Source organism: Borostomias antarcticus (assembly GCF_949987555.1).
Source record: "Borostomias antarcticus genome assembly, chromosome: 2".
NCBI classification, from domain to species: domain Eukaryota; kingdom Metazoa; phylum Chordata; class Actinopteri; order Stomiiformes; family Stomiidae; genus Borostomias; species Borostomias antarcticus.
Window position 1 is genome coordinate 32,760,832 of NC_140235.1, and position 17,500 is coordinate 32,778,331.

Here is a 17,500-nt window from a genome sequence, read left to right on the forward strand (position 1 = left end):
TGGATGGTGTTCAGGTGCTGGACGTTGAGGAGGTGGATGGTGTTCAGGGTGATGGAGGTTGAGGAGGTGGATGGTGTTCAGGGTGATGGAGGTTGAGGAGGTGGATGGTGTTCAGGTGCTGGAGGTTGAGGAGGTGGATGGTTTTCAGGTGCTGGAGGTTGAGGAGGTGGATGGTGTTCAGGTGCTGGAGGTTGAGGAGGTGGATGGTGTTGGGGTTGAGGAGGGGGATGGTGTTGGGGTTGAGGAGGAAGGATGGTGTTCAGGTGCTGGAGGTTGAGGAGGTAGATGGTGTTCAGGGTGTTGGAGGTTGAGGAGGGGAATGGTGTTCAGGTTGAGGAGGTGGATGGTGTTCAGGGTGATGGAGGTTGAGGAGGTGGATGGTGTTCAGGTGCTGGAGGTTGAGGAGGTGGATGGTTTTCAGGTGCTGGAGGTTGAGGAGGTGGATGGTGTTCAGGTGCTGGAGGTTGAGGAGGTGGATGGTGTTGGGGTTGAGGAGGGGGATGGTGTTGGGGTTGAGGAGGAAGGATGGTGTTCAGGTGCTGGAGGTTGAGGAGGTAGATGGTGTTCAGGGTGTTGGAGGTTGAGGAGGGGAATGGTGTTCAGGTTGAGGAGGTGGATGGTGTTGGGGTTGAGGAAGTGGATGGTGTTCAGGTTGAGGAGGTGGATGGTGCTGAAGATTGAGAAGGTGGATGGTGGGGTTGAGGAGGTGGATGGTGTTCAGGTTGAGGAGGTGGATGGTGTTGGAGGTTAAGGAGGTGGATGGTGTTGGGGTTGAGGAGGTGGATGGTGTTGGGGTTGAGGAGGTGGATGGTGTTCAGGTTGAGGAGGTGGGTGGTGTTCAGGTTGTGGAGGTGGATGGTGTTCAGGTTGGGTGTGTTTGTTTCTTCCCTCTCTGTGCTAGGCTGGGTGTGTTTGTTTCTTCCCTCTCTGTGCTAGGCTGGGTGTGTTTGTTTCTTCCCTCTCTGCGCTAGGTTGGGTGTGTTTGTTTCTTCCCTCTGCGCTAGGCTGGGTGTGTTTGTTTCTTCCCTCTCTGCGCTAGGCTGGGTGTGTTTGTTTCTTCCCTCTCTGTGCTAGGCTGGGTGTGTTTGTTTCTTCCCTCTCTGTGCTAGGCTAGGTGTGTTTGTTTCTTCCCTCTCTGTGCTAGGCTGGGTGTGTTTGTTTCTTCCCTCTCTGTGCTAGGCTGGGTGTGTTTGTTTCTTCCCTCTCTGTGCTAGGCTAGGTGTGTTTGTTTCTTCCCTCTCTGTGCTAGGCTGGGTGTGTTTGTTTCTTCCCTCTCTGTGCTAGGCTGGGTGTGTTTGTTTCTTCCCTCTCTGCGCTAGGCTTTGTGTGCACGTTTTATCTTAAGCAAATGTTCCAGGGTAGTTCCTCAAGAATACAATCTGTAGCTCTGTTTACCCAGTATTCACAGATTTCCTGCTGCCGTCATGTGTCTTAGCAACACAATCCCCTGTGTGTGTGTGTGTGTGTGTGTGTGTGTGTGTGTGTGTGTGTGTGTGTGTGTGTGTGCGTGTGTGTGTGTGTGTGTGTGTGTGTGTGTGTGTGTGTGTGTTACAGGGTCAAAGTCTGGTTCCAGGGGAGGGTGACAGATGTTGCTACTGTGAAGGACCAGGTAACCTGCCCCTATTGTATATTATCTTTTACATGTAAGCCTTTGTCTGTCAATATTTCCTATTTCAAGCTCCATGTCAGGAACAGAGAAACGTCATTATTGGAAGGTCTTGATCAAAGTCAAATGGGGGAGCACACCGAATTTTCCATTTGGTGGAAGAGCATGAGAACATTATTTTTTTCTTAGACGGCAAGATCACCAAGTTTGAGATCCATAGGAATAAACGTGTCCCTCCTTCAGTTCAGTGGTCAGTGTGTTCCCTCTGTTAGGTGTCAATGTCACCGTGACGACGACCCCTGCGCCCCTGACAGTGAGCAGCCAGCCCACCACACCAGCAGGGGGCGCTGTGCCCACATACCCACTTCCCCATGGAGGTCAGTGTCCTCCTGCCTTCATCAAGCACTTCCCTTTTCCTTAATCAGCAAAATGTTACGCTATGTAGGAGATCTGGTTTGTTACAGGTCAGTATGTGTGTGTGTGTGTGTGTGTGTGTGTGTGTGTGTGTGTGTGTGTGTGTGTGTGTTTTCAGACGAGTGCTGGTCTCCGCTGGGTGTGGGGTCTCTTCCTGACTCCAGTTTTAGCTCCTCCTCCCACCAGCGGGGTCACCCCCCCAGCGCTGGCCGCCTGCATGGCCGGGACCCCCGCACCGACCTCCAGGGCTGGAGCCCGGAGCCTGAGGAGTACAGGGACCTGCCCCCGGGGGCCCCCGGCGACGCCTCCCACCCGACCCCCTACCTGCAGCTGGACCTGCTGAGGCCCCGGAACGTCACCGGGCTGGTGACCCAGGGAGGCGGGGTGTTCGACGCCTACGTGTCCAGCTTCTACCTGCAGTTCAGCACCGACGGGAGGCTGTGGCACACCTACCAGGAGCTCATCACCGACGCCCGCCCCAGGGCCAAGGTCCGCCTCCTCTCACACACGCTCTGCGGCTTTTTGTTCAGAAAAAAACATGGCGGTGAATTTCACGTGGCACACCGATGTGACTATTGTGACTGGGAACAGCTAACTGTACATCTGTCTAGGCTGAGGATAGATCCACACGAGCGTGTCACCTGCCGTACTCTCTCCAGGTGTTTCGTGGGAACCAGGAGGACCGTGGCGCGGTGGAGAGCAGGCTGGACAGGATGGTGGCGGCTCAGTATGTGCGCGTGCTGCCTCACGACTTCCACAACGGCATATACCTCCGCCTGGAGCTCATGGGCTGTGGAGATGGTTAGTTCGTTCCTCTCGGTGGTGGATGAGGCTGGTTTGCCGTAAATGGGGGATTGAATAAGCAGCCAGTCATGCAGGACTGTCATCCTGAAGAAGTCATCCTCTCCTTTCCTCTCTTCTCCTCTCCTGTCCTCTCCTCTCTCCGCTCCTCTCTCCTCTCCTCCTCCCTCTCCCCTCCTCCCTCTCCTCCTCTCTCCTCTCCTCTCCTCTCCTCTCCTCTCCTCTCCTCTCCTCTCCTCTCCTCTCCTCTCCTCTCCTCTCCTCTCCTCTCCTCTCCTCTCCTCTCCTCTCCTCTCCTCTCCTCTCCTCTCCTCTCCTCTCCTCTCCTCCTCCCTAGCCCTCCGCTGGTTGACCACTGCATCTCCCCCGCCGGTGGTGCCCCCCCGTCCCTGCAGAGAGAGGGAGTTTCGCTGTGGGAATGGCCGCTGTGTCCCCGCTGGCCCCCAGGGGGCGGTGTGTGACGGGGTCAACGACTGCGGCGACGGCTCCGACGAGCTGCTCTGTGGTGAGGGAAGACGGCCTCTCTGTGGGGAGGAACATACCGGAGCTTTCAAGGTGAACTGAGTACAGTATTTACATAATAACATGGTATCATTGGTGTGTTATGGTAACATCCTTCTCAGGTACTCAGCCCTCCCCGACGCCTCGAGGCTGCCCCAAAGGTCAGTACTCCTGCCCTCCACCAGGGGGCTGTATCAACGCCACCCTACGCTGTGACGGGATCCCCCACTGTCCCAAGGGAGAGGACGAGACAGGCTGCCACCCTCACGCCAACGACACCACGCAATCAGACAGGTGACGGTGTTCTACGTCACAAACACACACACCTACAGTACTGTCCTGTCTAGTGCTCTTCTATATGAAGACCGGCGCCCTCGTTCTGACCAGCGCCGTGTTCTGCATCCTTCAGGCCGTACAGCGAGGCGAACATCACCCCCACCCCCGCGCCCCTCAGAACGCCCTCCATGGCCGCCATCACGCTCCCGGGTGTCACGCCCACGGTGAGACGGTGTGACGCGCGGTCCGTGTGAGTGTGTCTGGTCCTGCTCTCCTCCGACGTGCGTGTGATCAGTGTGTTTTCTCTCTGTCCACAGGATGGGGGGCCCGGATACAGGGGTGAGTATACTACACTTTTAAATAGTTTTTGAACTCTTTTGGACAATCTGATTTTTGGTTTACTGAAAAAAACACGTTACACGTTAGCAAAGACATATTACCGAACAGGCCTACCGGGCCCAGGCCCAGGGGCCCAAGAGCCCAGGGGCCCAAGAGCCCAGGGGCCCAAGAGCTCAGGGGCCCAAGAGCCCAGGGGCCCTTTCTTGTGGCATAGTCAAAGGGTCAATAACAAGTCACAAGAAAGAAACTATCATGATACTTTTTAAACGAGTGTTTATCTGTAGTACTTTAGAGGGGCTGAGTACTCTTCAACCCTTCAACTCTTTTGGGGAGAAATCCAAAAAGCAAGTCCTTTCCACTAGGTCTCTCGAGTCAAAACCGAGCTGGGTAAAGCTGCTTTTATTGTGAGATTTCTCTAATTATCTTCAAATTGGACTTGGATGCCGTCTCATTGGGCAAATTCAAAAAAGCGTATATAAATAATAAATGTGTAATATAAATAATAAATGTCCTCGTGTCTGACTGAACCCCTCAGGAATCTGTTCTTCTGCGCTGGGATTGGAGGACGGGCGAATTCGCTATGGTCAGCTGACCTCCTCAACCTACCGGGCGAACAATCCTGCCGACGCCGGCCGCCTCAACATCGTCCCCAACGTGTGAGTGTTCAGGCCACGTCGCGCAGAGAGAGGCAGCACACGCAGTTATCATTAACACACGTTTGCATTGATGTCAATGTGTTCTGACGTTTGCCTTGTTACCATCAACAGTCACAGAGACAGAGATATTACATGTATGTACTCATGTCTCAGTACATTCCTTCTCTCTCTCTCTCTCTCTCTCTCTCTCTCTTCTCCCTCTCTCTCTCTCTCTCTCTCTCTCTCACTCTCTCTCTCTCTCTCTCTCTCCCTCCCTCTCTCTCTCTCCCTCTCTCTCCCTTTCTCTCTTCTCCCTCTTTCTCTCCCTCTCTCTCTCTCTTCTCCCTCTCTCTCTCTCTCTTATCCCTCTCTCTCTCTTCTCCCTCTCTCTCTCTCTCTCTCTCTCTCTCTCTCTTATCCCTCTCTCTCTTCTCCCTCTCTCCCTCTCTCTCTCTCTCTCTCTCTTATCCCTCTCTCTCTTCTCTCTCACTCTTATCCCTCTCTCTTCTCTCTCTCTCTTATCCCTCTCTCTCTCTTATCCCTCTCTCTCTCTCTTCTCCCTCTCTCTCTCTTATCCCTCTCTCTCTCTCTCTCTCTCTCTTATCCCTCTCTCTCTTCTCCCTCTCTCCCTCTCTCTCTCTCTCTCTCTCTCTCTTATCCCTCTCTCTCTTCTCTCTCCCTCTTATCCCTCTCTCTTCTCTCTCTCTCTTATCCCTCTCTCTCTCTTATCCCTCTCTCTCTCTCTTCTCCCTCTCTCTCTCTCTCTCTCTCTCTCTTATCCCTCTCTCTCTTCTCCCTCTCTCTCTCTCTCTCTCTCTCTCTCTCTTATCTCTCTCTCTCTCTCTCTCCTCAGTCTGGTCATGGAGCCGGGGTGGAGCCCCCTGCCTGCTGACCCCCAGCCCTACTTCCAGGTGGACTTCCTGGAGCCCACGTGGGTGTCCGGGGTCGTGACCCAGGGGGGCGAGCGCATGTGGGGCTACCTCACCAAGTACCGGCTGGCCTTCGCGCTGCACCCCCGATACTTCAGCGACTACACCCAGAGCAGCAGGCCGGGCAGCCCTGCCAAGGTACGGCCTACCAGCCCTCTCAGCTCCTACTACAGCCTCAGTATCCAGTAGTCTCTCTCTGTCTCTCTCTCTCTCTCTGTCTCTCTGTCTGTCTCTCTCTTTCTCTCTCTCTTTCTCTCTCTCTCTGTCTCTCTGTCTGTCTCTCTCTTCTCTCTCTCTCTCTCTGTCTCTGTCTGTCTGTCTCTTTCTGTCTCTCTGTCTCTCTGTCTCTCTCTCTCTCTCTGTCTCTGTCTCTCTCTTTCTGTCTCTCTGTCTCTCTCTTTCTGTCTCTCTCTCTCTTTCTGTCTCTCTGTCTCTCTCTTTCTCTCTCTCTTTTTCTTTCTCTCTCTGTCTCTCTCTTTCTCTCTCTCTGTCTCTCTCTCTCTTTCTCTCTTTCTGTCTCTCTGTCTCTATCTCTATCTTTCTCTCCATCGTTCAGTCTTCCGGGTCTGTAGAGCCTGATGGTTCTGTCCCCTGACCCGGTCTTTTAGGTGTTTGAGGTGCGCATGGTGGGCCGGACTCCTGTGACCCGCTGGCTGGACCGGCTGGTCCGGGCGCGCTACCTGCGCATCATCCCCGTGGAGTTCCGCCACACCTTCTACCTCCGCGTGGAGATCCTGGGCTGCAGAGGAGGTGAGCAGAACCACCAGCGTTTTCTAACCCATCCTTTATTCAAACTGCAAGTACAGTAAGTAAGTAAACCTTTATTTATAGAGCGCTCTTCTCAGCACGAGTGCACAGAGTGCTTTACAGTGGAGAATTCAAATAAACATACAGTTCACATAGGCAACAATCATGACAACATGGGGGGGGGGGGGGGGGGGGGGTCAATAGTTGGGCTACAGATCACCAAAAGCCTGTCTGAACAGGTGGGTCTTCAAGAGTTTTTTAAAAGAGTTCTCAGAAGTTGAGGCTCTCAGGTCCTGGTGTAGGGCATTCCAGAGCCTAGGGGCCGTAGCCCCAAGGGCTCGGTCACCCTTAGTCTTTAGCCTGGTCCGAGGCACCACCAGGAGCCCCTGGTCGGACGGACGACCTCAGGGACCGGCTGGAGGAGAGGAGAAGGGGTGGATGAGGTCGCAGATGTGGGCGGGGGCTTGTCCATGGAGGGCTCTGTAGGTGAACACCAGGACCTTGAAGTGGATCCTGAGGTGCACAGGGAGCCAGTGCAGGGAGGCCAGGATGGGGGTGATGTGGCACGATTTCTTGGCCCTGGTGAGCAGCCTGGCCGTGGCATTCTGGACCAGATGCAGCTGGTCCACAGATGCTTTGTTTGTCACCAAGCAGGTGAACAGAGAATTTAAAATAGTCCAACCTGGAGGATATAAAAGCATGGACAGACATTTCCAGCTCACCATGAGCAACAATGGACCTGAGTTTTGCGATATTCCTCAGATGGAAAAAGCAGGGTTGAGTTAAAGACTAAACATGCTTGTCTAGATGCATAGACTGATCAAAAGTCACACCAAGGTTCCTCAGGTTGAGGCGTACATTTCCACTGAGGGACCCCATGTGATCTGCCACCCTAGTGGCAACACTGTCCGACGCCAAGATCAAGACTTCGGTCTTAGCTGCATTCAGTTGAAGGTAGTTGCTCGCTGTCCACTTCTTAATCCTTAAACTGGGTCGTCTATTGAGACCTAAAACTCCCTTAGATCTTAGATGTTAGTCACATTGTGAGGATGGATTATATCCCTTATGCACTGACCTGACAGGGCCTGATACCACGAGGTTTCTCTCTTCCTCTCTCTGTGACAGATGAGCTGGTGACCCCCAGCGGTGTGACCACGTCGCACCCTGGTGGCGCGGTGGTGACGGTGCAGCGCTGTAAGCCAGGACAGTTCTCCTGCCGTAGCAGTGAGGAGTGTGTCCCCATCTCTGCACTGTGTGACGGCCGGCTGGACTGCAAGGACCACTCCGACGAGATCAACTGTGGTGAGTGGACAGGCTGCTGGTTGGTCTGCGAAGGCCTCTGAAGTACAGAATCAAGCTGATTTGATTGGACGTTGGTTGATTTCTATTCAAATACGTTCTGACCAGGAACTGGAGGTTTTCCAGGGGTGCAGAACCACACCTTTCCCACAGGAGGACCAGGCTTCCAGAATCACACCACCGGAGCCCCGGGCCTCCACACCAAGACGCCCCAAGATGGCCGCCCGGGCATCGCCACCCCTGCCCCGGGCCAGCCAGGGATGGGAACCAGCACCCAGAGCCGCGGGGGGCCTGGGCTCCAAACACCGGGTGAGAGACACAGAGAGACCGCAGTGGTGATGTGGCTGGGGTTTTTTTCATATACTTTATTGTCGCTGTGGGGAAATTTGTTGTGGACTGCGCTGGTCCTGCAGGTCACAAGACAGACATCGCAATCATCCTCCACACATGGATTTAAGGAGACAGTAAATATCAATGGCAACATATTGCACAACCCTCAGTTGACATATTGCACAACCCTCAGTCAAGTAACGTCCACAGTCAATACAATCAAGTGTTGATTCAGTCAGAAACCAATAAGTAAACAGTCAATACAATAATCCAATAACAACTGTTTGTGTCAGGGTCTACTCAAACATATTTCCTCATGATGAGTTGTTATTCTTCCTCAGAGTCTAACCTTTGACCTCTTTCGGGTCCCTCCTCCCCACAGCCCCCTGGATCACGACTACTCCCCATGACGGCGGCCTACCCAGAATCCTGTGCGTGGAGGGCCAGTTCGCGTGCCGGACGTTGGGCTGCGTGGACGCATCCAGGGCGTGTGACGGGACGCCGGACTGCCCGGACGGGTCCGATGAGGAGCGCTGCGGTACGGAACCAAACCCCTCCCCCTCAGAACATCACCAAACCCCTCCCCCTCAGAACATCACCAAATCCCTCCCCCTCAGAACGTCACCAAACCCCTCCCCCTCAGAACATCACCAAACCCCTCCCCCTTAGAACATCACCAAACCCCTCCCCCTCAGAACATCACCAAACCCCTCCCCCTCAGAACATCACCAAACCCCTCCCCCTCAGAACATCACCAAACCCCTCCCCCTTAGAACATCACAGTGACATGAGACCGAACGGCTTCAAGTCCTCAAATGATACTTCAGAGTTGAATTCTAATGATATAGTAGACAGACCTTGTGAAGTGCTGGACCCAGAAAATCCCTTTCGGATTAATGTCTGATAAATGATGGATGTTTGGTTTTGAAGAATGGCCGAGAGGAAGTATTACGCCGGAACAGAATTGTAGATCAGACTCAATACAACAGCAGACAGGATCCTGGGTCAGTCACAGAGACTCACTCCATTCAGAGTATAACAGCAGACAGGATCCTGGGTCAGTCACAGAGACACAGTGTCCTCTGATCGGACAACATAGCATTGAGTTTGTCCCATCTTTATAGTCATAGATTCTATACATAGTTCAGTCTTACGCCCGTATACATCCGTGCATCAGCCTAGTTGGCTTTTACTGTTTGACCTGGTCTTCCCTCTATTCCTAGATTCTGACCATATGGTCCTGGCACTGAGAATAGAAACAACAGAAAAAACTATACTTGAGTCAGCAGAAAACCTCTTATCAATGTCCGACTACTCTCTACGGTGTTGAACACCCTTGCATTACCTTGCCTATATTTGCCACCTATTGTCGGGATGTCGGTTCTCACATCTGGCTGTCTGCGCTAACCCCGCCTCCCCGTCCTCGTCCTCCTCAGGCTCCACCCCCAGACCGGCCCCCGGCCCCTGCTCCCCCAAGCAGTTCTCCTGCGCCAGCGGAGAGTGTGTCCACCTGGACCGCCGCTGCGACCTCCACAGGGACTGCGCTGACGGATCTGACGAGAACGACTGCGGTACGACTGGTCAGGGGGCAAAGGTTACAGCCTCACACCTTCAGGGAATTGTAGTTCAGTTAGTGTAAATCATGGTGTCTTTCTATGGCATCTGTGCTCATGAACAAAACGGTAGATAACATATAGGTACAACTGTAAATAATCATCTTTATGAGCAGAAGGCAGACAGATGATGGAGAAGCATATACAGTATAATAATAATAATAATAATAATAGTAATAATAATAATAATAACTAGAAAGTACATTTAATTGTATTATAAAACTGTATTTGTATAGAACCTTTAATAGAAATAAATGCAGCTCAAAACGCAGAGTATGCATGTGCAAGTGCTTCACATAAAAATAGACATAAAATAAACAAAAAGCAGGAAAATAAGATGGAAGATCAAACACAATAAAATATAAAGATAAGAAATCAAGTAAAATACTATGTAATTCGATATGGTTGGATGCATCCGCTAATCAATGCACAGATGGGGCTTGATATCCTGTGCGGCGTGCGAGTGTGGCGCCGAGGAACAAACCGCAGACCACGTCATCCAGGACTGTCCGATATATCGGACACCCAACGGAACACGTGGCCTGACGGTCGTGGATGACGAAGCGGTGACATGGCTCCTGGAGGTGTGTCAGGATATATAGCCCGGGTGACCCCTCACCCAGGCTCGGGGTGGTAAAAGGATAGCCCCTCGGCCCCGAGCCTGGGGGGAGAGGACGTGACAACGAACCCACACGACGAAGAAGAAGAAGAAGAAGAAGACAAAGAAGAAGAAGAATTCAATATGGTAGCCCTAGATCACAGTCTAAAAATGGCACTCCTGCCCTGATAATTGAGTATCTTAGGAAGATACAGAACTACGGTCGCAGGGTGTAATCAAAACCAGCAATGAGACCTCACGCTGAGCCAGTGACCGCCCATGTCCTTTCCTTGATGTACAGGAATATGCTCAGTGCAGATTCACCCAAGACTGCATCTGCTGGCTCTAACCCGCTATCTGTCATTGGACATGCCAGTGCCAGATCCCAGTGTACTCAAGGCATGTGACCTCGCCCGTGAGACCCCACTGACGGATGTGTTTAGGAACATACTGTACTCAGCGAAGATATCAGACTGCATCTGCTCAGGCCATTATCCTCTATCTGTCATTCGATACGGATGCACTAGATCACATAGAGGCTACAATTTAATAACATATTGTACTGGAGAGATATGCAGTTAATAAATAAATAAAAATTAAACGGGAGTTGGAGAAGCTTCTTTTTTTTTTTTACTATTCTAATATTGAGTTGAGGCGTTTTAGTTACTGTATAAACCCTCCTGTTTTAGTTACTGTATATACCCTCCTGTTTTAGTTACTGTATATACCCTCCTGTTTTAGTTACTGTGTATACCCTCCGGTGTATCTGCCCTTTTATAGTTTGCTATTGTTTGTGTATTGTTTGCTCGTTGTCACTGTAAATGCGGACAACCTCAGTGCCTCTGGAGCATAAACAAAAAATGAGTCCCTCCTCCCTCAGTGGACTGCGTCATGTCCCCCTGGAGCGCGTGGAGCCGGTGCACGGTGACCTGCGGCCTGGGGTCCCTGTTCCGTCAGAGGGACGTCCTGAGGGAGGCCCGCCCCGGGGGCGCCTGTGGGGGGGCCCAGTTCGACAGCCGCGCCTGCTTCCCCACAGCCTGCCCAGGTCAGCACCATCTCTCTCCCTACGCCTCCTTCTGTCTCTCTCTCTTCATCCCTCTCTTTGGTCTCCCCTCCTCCTCTCTCTCCCCTCTCTCTCTTCTCTGGCTCCTCCTCTCAGCGCTCAGTTTCTATGCTCCACATATCTGGAACAAACTTCAGGTCTGCTGCAACTCTCAGTTATTTTAAATCAAGAATGAAGACTTGTCTTTTTGCCGCTGCTTTTGATTAAATCAAATAATTATTCATTCATACACTGCACTGTAACTTTTATCCCTGTATTTTTTTTTTTTCCTGCATTTTGTTTCAACTGTCCTTTTTTTGCATTTTGTTTTATATTACCTTTTATGTGTTTCTTGCACTTTGTCTTGATGCTTGTTGCTTGTGCTACAAATAAACTTCCCTTGCCTCCTCCTCCTCCTCCTCCTCCTCCTCCTCCTCCTCCTCCTCCCCCCCCCAGTGGACGGTCAGTGGTCTGAGTGGACGGTGTGGTCGGCGTGTGACGTCCAGTGCGGCGGGGGGGTCAGGAGGAGGAACCGAACCTGCTCAGACCCCCCCCCTAAGAACGGGGGGCGTGACTGCCGGGGGATGAGCCTGCAGACGGAGAGCTGCGGCGGTCAGCGCTGTGACCTCGGGACCGACCTTCAGACAGGTGGGTGACCTCTGACCCCGGGACTGACCCTCAGACAGGTGGGTGACCCCTGACCCCAGAACCGACCTTCAGACAGGTGGGTCACCCCGGGACCGACGGTCAGACAGGTGGGTGACCCCTGACCTCGGGACCGACCCTCAGACAAGTGGGTGACCCCGGGACCGACCTTCAGACAGGTGGGTGACCTCTGACCCGGGACCGACCCTCAGACAGGTGGGTGACCCCCGGACCGACGCTCAGACAGGTGGGTGACCCCGGGACTGACGCTAAGACAGGTGGGTGACCTCGGGACCGGCGCTAAGACAGGTGGGTGACCTCGGGACCGGCGCTCAGACAGGTGGGTGGCGCCGGGGGTCCGGTCTCTCCGACCGGCGAGGGGGGCCGTGACACGGCGCCTCACTAACGCCGGTCTCTCTGTGGTGTTTCCGCTCCGCAGGCTGCGTTAACGGCATGGTGGTGGTGACGGAGGCAGACTGCCAGGCGGGCACAGTGGCGCCCTGCCCCCCCAGCTGCGCAAACCTCAGCTCCCTCAGAAACTGCTCCTCCACATGCGTGCCGGGTAGGGCCGCACGCGCGTGTGTATGTGTGTGTGTGTGTGTGTGTGTGTGTGTGGCAGTCAGTGAGTGTCAAATGCTTCCACATCTGCTGTTTGTGTTCAAGATTTCGTTGAATTATGTGCACACAAATAGAGTCATTCAAATGTGTGTGTGTGTGTGTGTGTGTGTGTGTGTGTGTGTGTGTGTGTGTGTGTGTGTGTGTGTGTGTGTGTGTGTGTGTGTGTGTGTGTGTGTGTGTGTCTCCAGGCTGCCGCTGTCCCCCTGGGCTTCTCCTACAGAACGGACGCTGTGTGAATGGCAGTCAGTGTCTGTGTCACTGGGAGGGGCTGATCCTGAAGCCTGGACAAGTGGTCAACAGGGACAAATGCACCACATGGTGAGATATGCGCAAGCACACACACACACACACGCGCACACACACGCACACCAATGCACACACACACACACGCACACATACACACACACACAAACACACGCACACACACGCACACATACACACACACACAAACACGCGCACACACACACACACGCACGCACACCACACACGCTTGACAAATAAGCCCTCTTACAGTGGGGGATCTACCCAGGGCCCAAACCCCAGATGTGTTGACCGTACCCTGACCGTATCCTGACCATATCCTGACCGTATCCTGACCGTATCCTGACCGTACCCTGACCGTACCCCATGTCTTGTATGTCCCACCAGTGTGTGTCAAGTCGGCCGCGTCGCCTGTGACAACTCCAGCTGCGTCGCCAGCTGTGAATGGTCGGCCTGGTTGTCATGGACACCGTGCGGCAGCAGATGTGGTGTCGGGATACAGCAGCGTTACAGGTGGGCGGGGTCACGACCCGTATCCACGCCGGCCTTGTCCTGACCATGTCCTCATCCTCTAACCTCGGTCCTAGCTAACCCGGCCGTCCTTGCGTGTCCTTGTGCGGTCTCTCTGTCCTAGGTCTGCCCTGAGCCCAGCAGGAGGGGTCAGAGTTCAGCCCTGTCCCGGGGACTCTGCAGAGGCCCGACAGTGCTTCACCCCTTGTCCTCCTAGTAAGGACCAGACCTCTCACACCGCGTCACATCAGAACAGTACACAGCAATACTACACTCACAACATCAGCACCGTATGAAAATATGAAAAGGAGCCTTTTATTAATACACTACTATAAACTATTCTGAATAACGTGTTCCTGGGTGTAATTGCAGCCCCAGAGCAGGAGGGGGCGCTGTGGGGGGAGTGGACGGTGTGGTCGGAGTGCAGTAAGACCTGTTTCAACCACGTGGACGAGGTGGGGATGAGGCGCAGGTTCCGAAGCTGCAACCACACGCACTCACACACACACACACACACACACTCCGCCTGCGATGGAGACACAGAGGAACAGGAGCCCTGCAACACCGTGCACTGTCCAGGTACTACACACACACACGCACGCACACACACACACACACACACACACACACACACACACACACACAAACACACACACACACACACACACACACACACAGCCCTTCATTGTGTTGCTTCGCGCCCCTTGTCCCTCCACAGTGCATGGCGGTTGGTCGGACTGGTCTCACTGGTCCCAGTGCTCGTCGGAGTGTGACTCTGGTGTCCAGACCAGGGAGCGCTTCTGTAATACCCCCTCCGCACAGCATGGGGGCAGCAGCTGTCCTGGTCCCCACATACAGACACGAGACTGCAACTCCCACCCTTGCTCAGGTACTGACATAGATAATCTGCCTAAACTTTAACTCCCGTATATAGTGTAATAATTGCATATTTTTGAAATCAGGACTGTGTTTTTTGAGCATTATTTATTTGAAATCTATGCATTTTGGTTGTTGTCGGGGGATTGTGCTTCCATGTGTTTGCAGTACATTTACATTGTGTGTGTGTGTGTTTCCCAGGTGTGTGTCCAGAGGGGATGGTGTACATGACAGCAGGGCAGTGCCAGGAGCACGGGGGTGCGTGCCCGCGCGTTTGTCTAGACATGACGTCCACAGAGGTGCAGTGCGCCACCAAGTGCTACGACGGCTGCTACTGCGTCCTGGGATTCTACCTGCTCAACAGGACCTGCGTGCCCCTGGCACAGTGTCCCTGCTACCACCAGGGGGCGCTTTACCCAGCCGGCGCCGGTGTAGAGGTGGACGCCTGCAACAACTGGTACACTCTTTACTTTACTGGTGATCTGTCTGCCCTACAGGGAAGGAAACACACAGCTTATTCTTCATTCGTGTGTTGTCCATTTTAGTTATTCCTAAACATATTTGATTGAACTTGAAAATTGTAGATCATTTGTTTTATGTGTGTGCATGTGTATGTGTGTGTGTGTGTGTGTGTGTGTGTGTGTGTGTCAGCACCTGCCATAATGGAGAGATGGAGTGTAGCACAGCGCCCTGTCCAGGTGAGTGTGTTACTGTTTGGCTAATTTCCTGCCCAATGTGGAATCTTAATGTTTTTCCTAGCTTATTCCAACTCTCCCCATTGTTCTTATCCCAGTGGATTGTGGGTGGAGCAGCTGGACCCAGTGGAGCGCGTGCAGTCGCACGTGTGACGTGGGTGTGAGGAGGCGGTACCGCTCGGGGACCAATCCCCCGGCTGCGTTTGGGGGGCGTGCCTGCAGGGGCGACAGGGTGGGGATGGACACCTGCAGTCTGGAGCCCTGCTATGGTGAGAGGAAGTGATGTCATAACTACAGCGCAGTATGTTGGGCTTCTACTAGGCTACGATAGCACCTGACCCAAGACCTCCCTCAGTCAGGCCACCTCGTCACCTGACCCAAGACCTCGCTCAGTCAGGCCACCTCGTCACCTAACCCAAGACCTCGCTCAGTCAGGCCACCTCGTCACCTAACCCAAGACCTCGCTCAGTCAGGCCACCTCGTCACCTGACCCAAGACCTCGCTCAGTCAGGCCACCTCGTCACCTAACCCAAGACCTCGCTCAGTCAGGCCACCTCGTCACCTGACCCAAGACCTCGCTCAGTCAGGCGACCTCATCAGGACTAATTAATACGACTTGTTTTAAGTGCCACAGAAATGTTGTATAGTCAAAAAAACAGACAGACAGACAGACAGACAGACAGACAGACAGACAGACAGACAGACAGACAGACAGACAGACAGACAGACAGACAGACAGATAGATAGATAGATAGATAGATAGATACAGTAGATAGATAGATAGATAGATAGATAGATAGATAGATAGATAGATAGATAGATAGATAGATAGATAGATAGATAGATAGATAGATAGATAGATAGATAGATAGATAGATAGATAGCACAAACAGGCACAGTATCCAGGATGCACACTTGTGACAGAAGTAAAGCCATCTCAATGTGAATCCTTCCTGTGTGTGTGCTTCTGTGTGGTCCTGGTTCTGGTTCTGGTCCTGGTTCTGGCGAGCCAGGTGTGAAGGAGCCGTGGAGCGCCTGGTCCGACTGCTCGGTGACGTGCGGCGGCGGCTATAGGAACCGAACCCGTGGGCCGCTCCGGACCCACGGCACTGCCCAGCAGTTCAGCGCCTGCAACCTGCACCCCTGCGGTCTGTATTCACCACGGCCACCGCGCTGGAATTATGCAGATTTATGTCCAGTTATCTGTAGAGCCAGCTTTGAAAATGCATGAACACACATGAATAATTCACTCAATCAGTATTATTCATTAATATTCATGATTTTAAAGCACTATTTGAATGTTTTATTCGTTTCATCAGTGGTGTTGAAGCTGCTGTTGCCTAGCCTGGCTCCAGCCTCTGAATCAAATGCCCAATATATATTCAAAATGCGATACAGGGTTAAATTTGATGTCAAATGCTGTGATTGGCTAGGGGGACTAACCAATGAGGACTCCCTCTTCAGTGACGCCTGTCTCGTAAATCGTATAATGGGAGCATGTTCAGACTGAATCATGTAGGGAAAGGAAAATGGCGGTTCAGTGTGTGAGGGGAGCAGCTGGCCTGACGGTGCTGTCCTCTGCTCTGTGCCAGGAGGGGGGGGGGGGGGGGGGGTTTGTCCAGGGGGGGGGTCTGACGGTGCTGTCCTCTGCTCTCTGCCAGGAGGGGGGGGGGTTTGTCCAGGGGGGCAGGAGTGGAGGGCGTGTGTGACCGGGGCGGTCACCTGCGCTGACATCAGCACGGACCACCACAGGAACTGCACTCCTGGGTGTCAGTGTCCACGAGGAACTGCCCTGCAGGTTCGGGACTGTTCACACACACACACGCGCGCACACACACGCACACACACACACACATGCGCACACATGCACACATTTGATACATGCACACATACACACACGCACACACACACAGCAGTTATTTGTCCCCCTCCCCAGGACGGAGTGTGTGTGTGGGAGTCGGAGTGTCGCTGTGATGTGGGCGGAGAGCAGTACGAGCCTGGAGACCTCGTCCCCAGAGACTGCAACAACTGGTACTGCTACCTCTAACACTCATATGAGACTACAGTACACCTGCGCCCATTAGATTAGTCTGTCTGTGTGTGTGTGTGTGTGTGTGTGTGTGTGTGTGCGTGTGTGTGTGTGTGTGTGTCTGTCTGTGTGTGTGTGTGTGTGTGTGTGTGTGTGTGTGTGTGTGTGTGTGTGTGTGTGTGTGTGCGTGTGTGTGTGTGTCTGTCTGTGTGTGTGTGTGTGTGTGTGTGTGTGGTGTGTGCGTGCGTGCGTGCGTGTGTGTGTGTGGGAGGGGGTGGTGATGAATCACCTAACTCACTACTCTACTCTCTCTCTCCCAGTACATGTGAGTCCGGGAGGCCGGTGAACTGCACTCAGCTCAGCTGTGATGGTGAGTCAGTCCTCAGTCCTTATTCAGGGTATTAACACTCTGATCTGGGCGCCGTGGTCACTTGTGGTCGCTGTAGCCTTAACCCAAACGTAACCTCGAGCTCCTCTCTGGTAGCGGACGGTCAGTGGTCTTCCTGGACTCCGTGGGGCCAGTGTTCGGCGGCGTGTGGTCCAGGTCTCCAGGCCCGCTACCGGTTCTGTTCCAGCCCCCAGCGCTCAGGCAGCGGCCTGCCCTGTATTGGACCCGACCGCCAAGATCGAGTCTGCATGGCCGCCCCCTGTGACCGTGAGTGACCCTTACCCGCCGGGACCCTGACCCCCCTGTGGACAGCGTTGGTTCGGCCTCTCAGTGATGTCACTGCTGGTT

At 53.3% G+C, this 17,500-nt stretch overlaps 1 protein-coding gene across 1 annotated transcript in view; it reads left to right on the top strand.

The window, feature by feature from the left end:
* Window positions 1-17,500, top strand: part of sspo (SCO-spondin) — a gene marked incomplete at both ends in the record, with an annotated part of 80,657 nt that overhangs the window by 29,074 nt on the left and 34,083 nt on the right. Inside the window, 31 exons of the mRNA XM_084454546.1 lie at window positions 1,555-1,609; window positions 1,921-1,983; window positions 2,139-2,509; window positions 2,680-2,821; window positions 3,159-3,326; window positions 3,445-3,616; window positions 3,732-3,822; window positions 3,916-3,937; window positions 4,473-4,593; window positions 5,426-5,639; window positions 6,110-6,251; window positions 7,374-7,550; window positions 7,656-7,856; window positions 8,260-8,415; window positions 9,314-9,448; window positions 10,969-11,133; window positions 11,587-11,778; window positions 12,215-12,337; window positions 12,582-12,711; window positions 13,042-13,167; window positions 13,289-13,380; window positions 13,543-13,743; window positions 13,883-14,053; window positions 14,242-14,497; window positions 14,692-14,738; window positions 14,834-15,004; window positions 15,749-15,883; window positions 16,397-16,533; window positions 16,672-16,766; window positions 17,085-17,134; window positions 17,249-17,419. Coding sequence (XP_084310672.1) covers window positions 1,555-1,609; window positions 1,921-1,983; window positions 2,139-2,509; window positions 2,680-2,821; window positions 3,159-3,326; window positions 3,445-3,616; window positions 3,732-3,822; window positions 3,916-3,937; window positions 4,473-4,593; window positions 5,426-5,639; window positions 6,110-6,251; window positions 7,374-7,550; window positions 7,656-7,856; window positions 8,260-8,415; window positions 9,314-9,448; window positions 10,969-11,133; window positions 11,587-11,778; window positions 12,215-12,337; window positions 12,582-12,711; window positions 13,042-13,167; window positions 13,289-13,380; window positions 13,543-13,743; window positions 13,883-14,053; window positions 14,242-14,497; window positions 14,692-14,738; window positions 14,834-15,004; window positions 15,749-15,883; window positions 16,397-16,533; window positions 16,672-16,766; window positions 17,085-17,134; window positions 17,249-17,419 — 4,492 coding nt within the window. The remainder of the gene's footprint in view (window positions 1-1,554; window positions 1,610-1,920; window positions 1,984-2,138; window positions 2,510-2,679; window positions 2,822-3,158; window positions 3,327-3,444; window positions 3,617-3,731; window positions 3,823-3,915; window positions 3,938-4,472; window positions 4,594-5,425; window positions 5,640-6,109; window positions 6,252-7,373; window positions 7,551-7,655; window positions 7,857-8,259; window positions 8,416-9,313; window positions 9,449-10,968; window positions 11,134-11,586; window positions 11,779-12,214; window positions 12,338-12,581; window positions 12,712-13,041; window positions 13,168-13,288; window positions 13,381-13,542; window positions 13,744-13,882; window positions 14,054-14,241; window positions 14,498-14,691; window positions 14,739-14,833; window positions 15,005-15,748; window positions 15,884-16,396; window positions 16,534-16,671; window positions 16,767-17,084; window positions 17,135-17,248; window positions 17,420-17,500) is intronic.